General features: G+C 35.8%; 1 protein-coding gene across 1 annotated transcript in view; it reads right to left on the bottom strand.

Annotated features, from left to right (window-relative positions):
• Nucleotides 1–325: 325 nt before the first annotated feature.
• Nucleotides 326–10,212, bottom strand: part of ADCY1 (adenylate cyclase 1) — a 149,140-nt gene continuing 139,253 nt past the window's right edge. The window contains exons 15-20 of the mRNA XM_059483185.1: nt 9,361–9,477; nt 8,050–8,196; nt 7,569–7,667; nt 3,621–3,735; nt 1,499–1,623; nt 326–664 (exon numbers count right to left, since the gene is read on the bottom strand). Coding sequence (XP_059339168.1) covers nt 326–664; nt 1,499–1,623; nt 3,621–3,735; nt 7,569–7,667; nt 8,050–8,196; nt 9,361–9,477 — 942 coding nt within the window. The remainder of the gene's footprint in view (nt 665–1,498; nt 1,624–3,620; nt 3,736–7,568; nt 7,668–8,049; nt 8,197–9,360; nt 9,478–10,212) is intronic.

The following is a 10,212-nucleotide window of genomic DNA, read 5'->3' as shown; positions in this document are numbered from 1 at the left end:
CATATATGGATTAAAACATGTATATACACACACACATAAATAATTGCTTGCACATTTATCTATTCTTTTTCACTTACTGTTTAAAAATGCCAAGAAAATATGCCTCATTTCCAGAAAATCTCATTTTGACTTTTGATAACAGAATTGCTAGCCCTTATATGTTCCATCCCAAGAGTTCATTACACAGTCCCCAAGTTCTCTTTGGTTGGGTTGTAGTGGTCCTTGGTTAATGACATGGCCTATGACCTCTGACTTCTTAGTAAAAATTCAGGCAACCATTGCTCTCCAAGTTCACTGCAAGTGACACAACCAAATCTCCTTTGTTCTATGCCTCCTTCACAGCTGGCACAGAAGGAAGATAATGCAGTGTTTGGTTTGTGTGAGTGGCAGATGCTTGACCTGCTCCAAGACCAGGTTTTACAGGAAAGCTAGCAACTGAGGACACCGATGGACAGCTGGTGCCCAGTTTTGTCTGAATGTTTGCTCTCCCATAAGGGTACATTTTCCGCTCTAAGTTTAATGACCGTGTTTGGGAATTATTTCCATCAGCCTTTCCTTCCAGGAAATAGGTCAACATTTCACCTTTTCCCTTTACACTAACTTTACCCCTGCACACAAATTCATAACTGCATCTTTTTAATATCCGCTGAACTTCTTCTGTCACCTGAAGACAGAAAAAAAACCAACAAACCGTTACTTTTTTCTGTTCATGTAGTTGCCCACCCCTCTCCCTTTTACTTCTTAGTCATTAAATATGAATAAAAGAATGGATTATCACCTACAGCTGCCTTTAGGCTCACTTAGAATTTTCTTTAAGAAGTAAAGATCACTGATAAAACTGGAATCTGAGCAGCAGAATTTTTGGTCTCGAGTTAAATAAATACACAGACAGATTAAGCTCCATCCAACAGAAATATGTAGCCAAATTGTAAGCTGTATCAGTTCTAGTGATGTTAATTTATTGCAGAAGACCTTTTGGTCCCTGAAGATTAGACAGATATTTTGGATAAGTTACTGCAGGTGTTCACTGAGCTTTTGAGAGGAACACCATAGGTTCTAGTAGTAGAGCAACAATGTTCTCTGTCTGCCTCACCTCTCCAATCCAAAGTATCTAAGCAATTTTTAGAGCTACATAAAATGTGGTAAGATGAAAATGAGCATAGATCCTTTCCTTGTTGGTCTTATTTAGGCAAAAGTTCTACAGCACAAAGACCAGCAGTGTTAACATTCCCCGGCTCACCTTCAACTGTGTGCAATGAAGCAGAGACCTCTTGTTTCTTTTGATGGGAAATTATTTATTTGAGGATTTCATTGTCTCTAAGGAGTGAAGTGTATAAGACAGAAAACAACTATATTTCTGATGGTGAGTCGTCTGGAGAGTGTTGCCCTCTCCATAAGAACAAAGAGAGGCTGCGTTTTCTTAGTGTTCTTGAAAATGTAACCACATATAAAACAGGAAGTATGTAAAGTTTGCAAAATTGTCTTGGAAAGCACTCACCTGAATCTTTCCCTGCACTCCAGTACTATCCATCCGGCTGGCAACATTCACAGTGTTCCCCCAAATATCATACTGTGGTCTTCTGGCTCCAATGACTCCCGCCACTACCGGCCCAACATTAATACCTAAAATTAAAAAATTAATTTGGTTTTCACTACAGCATATTATTCCAAGGAAACATGAATCCTGCAAAACAGATTTGACTTAAGTGTCTTAGCATTTTTTTTAATAATACAGTAATATATGTTAACATAATAAAGCAGAGTCAAGGGAAGTTTAGGTTAGGTGTTAGGAAAAGGTTTTTCACCCAAAAGGGGACTGAGCACCGGAACAAGTTCTCCAGAGAAATGATCACAGCGTCAAGCTTGAGAGAATTCAAGAAGCACTTGGCCCATGCTCTTAGGTACATGGTGTGACTTTTGGGCTGCCCTGTGCAGGGCCAGGAGTTGGGCTTGATGATCCTGATGGCTTCTTTACATACTCAATCATGTCTTAGCATATTCATGATTCTATGACTAATTTATGCAAGTGGACTTCTGCATTTGTAAAAGCCTTAGAAACACAACAAAGACATTCCTTGGGATATCTTATTAGAAGTGTAATTTGTGATTACAAATCTGATTGACAACATAAAAATATGATTCTTCTGTGGATTGTTTAAAAAATCCAATATTTGCTTAAAGAAAAGATCTAACCAGTAGTAGCACAGCTGAAAATGGGGCAAACTGTTAAAGATCTTTAATTGTTTCCTATAACTTCCACTGCAGTTGCATATATAAAGCCTTTTAATTGAGGTTTTAATGGAGATTCTCCAAGTGGAACAGAAATAATGGTCTGGAATACACAAAGGTTGGGGTAAGGGAAGTGTGTCAGGTTGGTTGTTAGTACTAGACAACTCAGATCCCAGAGACAGTAGAAGAGGACAAAAGTATGTGAAAATGGCTCAAGCATATTTTTTTGGAAACTGCAGAGCTCAGTTCTACATTTCTGACTGATTTCAATATCTGGTTTGGAATATAAAAGAGGATGTTTCTTCTGAGTGTTCTGAAGAGCTACAGATACTGAACCCTGCATGAGATTCTGTGCAAGGGCTTTTCTAGACAATTTTTGCAGAAGAATGAGGGTTAGATATTTGATCCTTTGTGAACCTGGAAAGACAAGTTATAACAGAGTTCAAAGAGAATTTGGGGTTTATAATTATTAGGATGTACAGGAGGTCAAAGATATATAACTCTTCTGTTGCTGCCTTTGATGTCTTTGGTCTTTTTCAATCTTCTGCTGCTAGCAACCTCAGTTTTCCTGTAGCCCAGCTCATTCTCACAAGTCAGCCATGAAAATATATAGAGAAAGAGGCTGGAGAAAACTATTAGTGTTAGAATATGCAATAAAATGAGAACAGCAGTAGAAGCAATGCTGGAGAGGAGCGGGATACATGAAGAAAGGGAAGCAGGGAACTTGATGTCTAAGAAGGCTGAGAGAAATGAGTGGTACGACATAACATGAAAAGGATTGCATGGGAAGGGTTGTGTTGTGCAGACCAGAGGATTGGATTTGTTGGAGCAAACAGGACTAGTTAAGGTGATGTGGTGTTTGCGGAGAAAAAGCTCCCATTGCACTTTTAATGCCAACAAAGCTTTTGCAGATGCAACTTAACATAATACAGTAAGACTCAATTTTCAGCAGCTTAGCAATGTGTCCCTCAGCAGTGTTAATTTACAACTCTAAAGCCCTTTGGCTCTGGACAAGCTTGTTTAAGTATTTTTTCAGTGCTTGGGGGAGATTCAATTGTCACTCTGCCCAGAGGCAAACTATTGTTTCAGCCTCCAAGTGTAAACCACAAGATTGGGTGCACTCATAATATTGTATAAAATTAATGGTGCACTTTCCTTTTAGGGGTGCATAGATTAAGTAAGCACACTGGAATTGGAGGGAATTACAATTCTGAATACTAATGCACACCATCCAGACTGCTGACCTTTTACATGGATGTGACTCTCTCAGTAATGGAGAATTCTCAGTTTTAACCATGAGTGCAGGACAGGTAATCCTTCATTGACAGCACAGGAAAAGCCAACAAAAACTGATCTTCTGCTTGTGTGATAATTGTAGAAGCATGACTTACCAACTCGTAGGACAAAGTCATTGTAAGATTGATAGTTGATTTCATCAAGAACGTCAAACATCTCAATTGCAAAATCTGCCAGTGTACTCAGATGGGAATAAATTGATTTTTTAGCCTAGAAACAAAATAGTGTTGCACATTAGATTTGTACAGTACGGAGATGCAGGTTAAATACTAAAGTGAAAAATAATGAGAAGCTCAAACAGATGTCTTAGGAAAAGAATCTAACCAATTTTTTTGTTTGTGAAGGGAAACTTTAGATGGTAGCTGCAGCACATGCATTTTTTTCTTCTGCTATTTTTTTGTTCTTCTCTCTCTCCTTTTGATTTCTGGGAAGAATGGAAAGCAAAGTTCCCATGGTAAAGTGGTTCCGTTGCTAGAGAGCTGCAGATGTTTGTTTTGAGTGTGGCAGGGAATATAACCTGCTTTCTTACAAAACTACTTTGCCTGATGATTATTAATAACTACAGTTTCTGCCCTCTTCTTCCTTAGGGGATTGTGCTAGCTCCCAGTTTCCATGGGGTGTATGCTGTTCCCATTGACAAAATTCCTGTTAGGTTTAATCCTGTGAGGTGCAGAACAACCCTGTGTTTTTTCTTTCCAGGCAAGTTGAAGGGAGCTGTTATCAAATGCATCTAAATGAACTAATGTTTTTTCTCCAACAGACATCAAATGAAATGGTGAAGTATTAACTTGTAAATAAAACCCCAAATGTAAGAAAATAATTTTTACAAATTCAGTCTTATTAAACTGTGTAACTAACTTCAGAGGATATTGTAGATTCCAAAATTTAGCAAGCTTCTAACATAATTCTAAAGATCATGAAAGAAATATTTGCTACAAAGTAGTAAAAATCTAAGCAGCATATTATTAGGAAGTGGAAAATAAAGGTTTGCATATTTGTTTTGTATCGCATTCTCTTCCCCCAGGATCTAACCTTGGTTAGTTAAAGACAGATTACCAGAATAAATCTTTGACTCAAGTCAGTATGACTGCTCTTATGTTCTGCTCTTATTTGAATAAGAAATATGAATTTTAAACAAATTTGATAAGTGAAAGTGGGCTAAAGGTAGGATATGGTGAAAGAAATGCAGGGTCAGTGGCAGCTTCAGTAGGGTGTTACACAACAGGACTGTGCAAGCTGGCGTGAGATGAAAGCTTGCTGAGTTTTGCCATGATAGTGAGATTTTATAAATGCAGTGCTAAACAATGGCTGAAAAAACTGAGAAACGGGTTGCTATTTCCTTCATTCATCTCAGTTTGAAAGGGTTGCTTTATGTGGCTAGGAAATTTACAAAAAATTATGAAAGTCATCCTTGTGCCAGTCCCAACTTTTGGGAAGGATATTTTTATTTACCTGCCTGAATGTCTGGTATTCTGCTTCTTTCACTGTGAACTAGCTAGTTCTACTCTTTTCAGAATCACCAAAACATGGAAGAACAAGAATTAAGCTTAAAGAGCTAATGGATACATTTCCAACAGAGAAGGATAAAATATTCAATGTCTGGAGTAGGGAGTGAGCAGTGCAGAGTTTTATTTGATTTCTAATCTTTATTTCCTCTCTTCCATTTATTTGCTGTCTGATGAATGTTCTGTTTTCCTACAATGCCCTTCAAGGTTGCAGGAGAAAGGACTGGTGAGAAATACTGAGTGCACTGCAGGTGACAGATACCTATCAATAGGATTAGGGCAAACTCGAACCTGCACTGAAGAACACAGAGTTAGGACCCTGGTGAAGTCAGGATCCTGGTGAAAAAGAAATAAAATGAATTTATATAGTGCAAAAGATCTACAAAGAGTTTGGTTTGTGTGCTGCCCTGTTGATAGAACAAATAATTATTTATTTAAATATCAGAGTAGTTACTGGAAAGACTGCTCAGAGCATCCCAGCAAAGTCACTGTGATAGAGGCAATGAGCATTTACTGTAGTCACCTGCTGAAGTCAAGGTGCAGAAACAGGAATCCAGTAAAATATGGGATTTAAATATTTAACTTCATCAGGGTACTGGGCTCTTAATTACATAAATATCCTCAGTTAAGAGCGCAAATAACCCCATCCACTGCTTTCTGTTCATGTCCAAATCCTAGTGTGTAATTAGTGATTCAAAATCAGAGGCTGTGCCAGATTTTCTGTTGAACCTGGAACACTCCTGCCAGAGTACAGACCAGAGGCCCATATGACTCCATAGGATAGCCCAGGGACTGTGTAAAGCTGGCTGTGATTGTCTGTGTATGACAGGCTAGGCAAGATTATCAGATTTCTAATATACAAGTGTATGATGAAGAACTACTGGGAAACTGGCAAGAGGATGTGAGTAATTTCTATTCATTTGCATCACATGAACAGTAAGTAGACATCACAGAAGAGCTGAAACCTTAAGTTAAATAAAAATTGTTGTCTGTTTCATATGACAGACAATTTTTATGCAATACAGAATTTTAAATAAATTCTACATATATAGAAAAAAATCAATATCTTCCCCAAGATTTAAAAGGAAGACAAAGTTCTGTACAAGATTTTCTGCAGTGATTTAAAATGCATTACTATAATAAGTTCAGAACAGTATCTTCAGTACTGGACTAACTCAGTTGACCCTTCACTCAATAACTATAAAATACAAGAGACAAACATGTTTAGGTTTTGGAACGTATGCCAAAGTTACCCAATAACACACTTGTTTTGAGGATTATAGTTCAAAGAGCATTTATAGCAGACACAAAAGTATGCCACTGCCTGTTTGCCTCAGATCACACACTGAAAACATTCTAAAGATCAGTGTTTTTTAGCTGTCTCAGAACCCATGAGTCAAACATTTTAGGATAAACATATTTTTAAAAATACCTCTTTTTTGGGTAATGTATAGATTTCTAGGAATGATACAAAGGAAGGCATCTGCCAGAAATACTTTGCAGACCAGAAGATTAGTTGTGTAATATACTCCAAATAATTCTAACCATTTATTTAAATGTGGTCTTGTTTTTTATTTACTTAACAGGGATAGCTGTTGCTAAAAAGTCCACAGGGCATCTTCTGGTTTTTTTTTTTTTGCATATCAGAACAAGGGAAAAATGTCTGAAAACTATAGGCAGATGAGGTGAATGGATTGCTTTAATTTTCATACTCTTCTTATATTAGTACTTTTATAAAATTTTAATGATTTAGTTTTATTAGTGTAATTACTAACATGCATAGTGCTCTGTATACTATGCATATAATATGATGCTCACAGATTTTTCTGACTTTTCAGTTGCTGCTTGGAAATCTAGGAAATCTCTTAAGAATAATACTCTAAGAGATAATCATAAGAATACAGAAGAACTGTGACACAGAGACAGTGGGTTTGAAATTACTTCGACTTTTTTTATTGCTGAGTAATTAAAGTGGTAAATAGAATGCTAATGGTGGAGAGAAAGAAGAGCTGATTTGGAGGGGCCAGGTACAGTGCAGCACTGTACCTAGCACAAAGTTCCTGTCCATGATGGGGGTTGGGAGAGGATGTTTATTTTAGTTATAGGTTACATTCAGATTTCAATATTAAAAATATATATAAAAACTGCATTTTAATAGTCTTCTGCTAGTTTTGCAGAAATTCACTACACCTAGAGTATACACCTTTCCCTGCATCTTACAAGAACATCTAAGATACCAGGTTTAAAGGTAGGTTTAAAAGTTAGATTTAAAACACTACCCCTGATTTAGAGCATTTTATACACCAACTTGCAGGGAATTCAAAGCTGCAGACAATGAAATCACAAGAGAAGCCACATAAGCAAGTGTGGCAGTTTTCCTTTCTGGCTCCAGCTGTTCTTTGAATTTCAGGTTCAAAATGTAAAGAAGTCATAGAAGTTATCAATAATCACACAGAATTAGTTGTGTTTCTGATGTTTTTCTGGAAATTGAAGGAAAATGGTTCCTTCATATAAGACTGTTATGTAAAATCCTCTCACCTTAGTTCCTGAAGTAGGTACGAGTCCCACAGCTGCCATATAAGTACTTCCAATTGTCTTGATCTTTTCAATATCCTTATAATATTCTTTGTCCATAAGCTTTGTTTAAAACATAAAACTGTTAAATATTACATAACATTTTAGACAAACAACCATAGTTATCAGACAGTATGTGCAAGTTCATGAAACCATATCATATTTGCTAAGTTGTGTCTTGCCCATTTTGAGGTCAATGAAAAAAAGTCATTAACTTTCATTTTAGATACTCTTCCTATATAAGAGAAATTTTAGGTCAGTCATGTGCCTAAAAGTACAAATTTGGCACTTTAGAGAAGACCAGTGGACACAAACTATGATTAAATAGGAAGTTTATAGTACTGTTTTAGTAAACAGTTCAAGATACACTGATTTACTTCAGATAATCACGTTGATAGTTATCTGATAGAACTGGTATGGCCAAAAGACAGTGTTTAGACCTTACCTCATCAAAATCAGCAATAATTTCATTTAACAGGCGTAAACATTCCACTCCCATATTATTGCCATCCAGTTCGATGTAGAAATCATTGAAATTTGGGATGGAAGCAAACATCACTCCCACTTGTGAATATGACTGGTAATAAAGGTCCTGTAGTACATAAGCAGATGTAATGTTTATTTAAAAAGATTAATCTAAATTAAACATCATTATTACATTACTAGGACAAAGGCCATCAGTTTTTCTAGAGAGAAAACCAGACTTAAAATAATGTTGAAAGTTATCTTCACTTAAGACTACAATATAAAATTAACACCTAAGGTATTAAACCAATTTAAAACAACGGAGGGTTTTTTTTCTGTTTAGACATAGAAGCAGTGAGCCAAAATTTGGACAAAGTTTTAACGATTATAGAATGTTTATTGTACAAGAAAAATAATTATATTTTCTCAATCTTGTTAATTAAGCAAAATAAGAGATGGACCAATTTTATCCTGTGGTCCATAACTGGCCTCACTCCTTCAAGTTTTTCTATGTGTTGTGGAATATAATATAATATAATGTAATGTAATGTAATAATATAATATAATATAATATAATATAATATAATATAATATAATATAATATAATGCTGTTCTGTATGGTAACGTTTCTGCTTAAAAATTTGGATGACTTAAAGAAAGCAAAGTAACTCTTCTGTGGTTCAAATACTTTGACCCAAAGTCTCAATAATGGTATAATGGATATTACAGCTACTCCAATGCTGAAGGCTTTCAGATGACCAGAAGGACTCTCTTAAGGCCTTCTTGAACCAACTTATTGAGTCACTGCAGCCTTTTATTTTAATCTGAGTCTTCCTTAAGCATGTAGAATTCTCTGGTTTTAACTTTAAATAGATGGTTTTGTTAACGGTAGCATACTTTCCAGAACTAGAGTGGTTAATACATAAATGTCTGGCAGTTCATGCACTTCACCATTCAGAACCAAACTGAGCTCGTGCAATACTTTGATAAATTCCAATATCCTACATTGATTGGGAAATGAAAAAAGTGATTTACATGCTGGTTCTTGGTTACATTGATATTGAATGATAACTTTCCCTTAGTCTGAATTTTATTGAAACTCTTCACAGAAGGAGGACCATACAGCAAAAGAAATAATCTCAAACTAGTTCTTGAACGCAAATTTTTACAAAGCTACTGTTTTTACATGAGCAAAGTTTTTTTCCAAGCCATTATTGAAAACATACAAGTGTAAGGTGGCCCAAGCAACACAGGCCCATACAGCATGTATTTAAATTTTATCTTGCTTTACCATATTTCTTGGATTAGACATAAGAAAATGCTGTGCAACATGGGCTGGCAACAGGTTGAAAAGAATTCTTTTATTATCCAGCTTGACTCTCTCCATATCATCTCTCTCTTCTTCTGCCTGTTGGAATAGAGGAGAAGAAAAACCTTTACAAAAACCAAAAACTTAGCTGAGCCTATTTATATTAATTCATCCTTTGGAATTAAAATGAACAAAATGTAGAGTAGCAATCTAGATTGAGAACAGTTCTCCTGTACCATGCACATTAGGCAAAATCCCTTTAAATCCTTAGTAAGGTAAAGTCTCTCAGCTGTTTTCAGTGTTTGATCAGCTGAGTGTATTGGTATCTTCTGTAGTTCTCTGTTCTTTTAAATAGAAACTTGATATGTTTACAGAGTAAATCAGAATAATACCACTTAAATCACATTGGTCTTGGAGGCCAATTACTTCCCAGGTAGTTCAATACAGTGACAGCAGTATTTGATCCATCTTTCAGACAAAAGAAGCCAATGAGAATCTCCAGTGTTTAAAGCAAACCTATGCACTTTGCAGTAAAATTGAAACAAATCTGATAAGACTATAGATTTAACAGAGAAAAAGATTTTAAAATTGACCATCCTTAAGAATGATGTACAAATTAAAAAAAATAATATAAAAATAGTTAACATTTCTAGAGAATGTTTTAGTTATGCTGATGTTTGTCATGAAAATATATACAGTTCCTTCACAACAGAAATTCTGTTATTGATGTGAATGACAGCATTCAGAAAGAGTGCTTAGGAGTTAAGACATCTGAGGCCTTTAACCCAAGCTATGGGCATCTTATTACAAGTGCTTGACTTACAGTGTTAATGT

Source organism: Ammospiza nelsoni, chromosome 1, assembly GCF_027579445.1.
Source record: "Ammospiza nelsoni isolate bAmmNel1 chromosome 1, bAmmNel1.pri, whole genome shotgun sequence".
NCBI classification, from domain to species: domain Eukaryota; kingdom Metazoa; phylum Chordata; class Aves; order Passeriformes; family Passerellidae; genus Ammospiza; species Ammospiza nelsoni.
The sequence above is the reverse complement of the archived record's forward strand: the minus strand, read 5'-3'. Positions and strand labels throughout refer to the sequence as shown.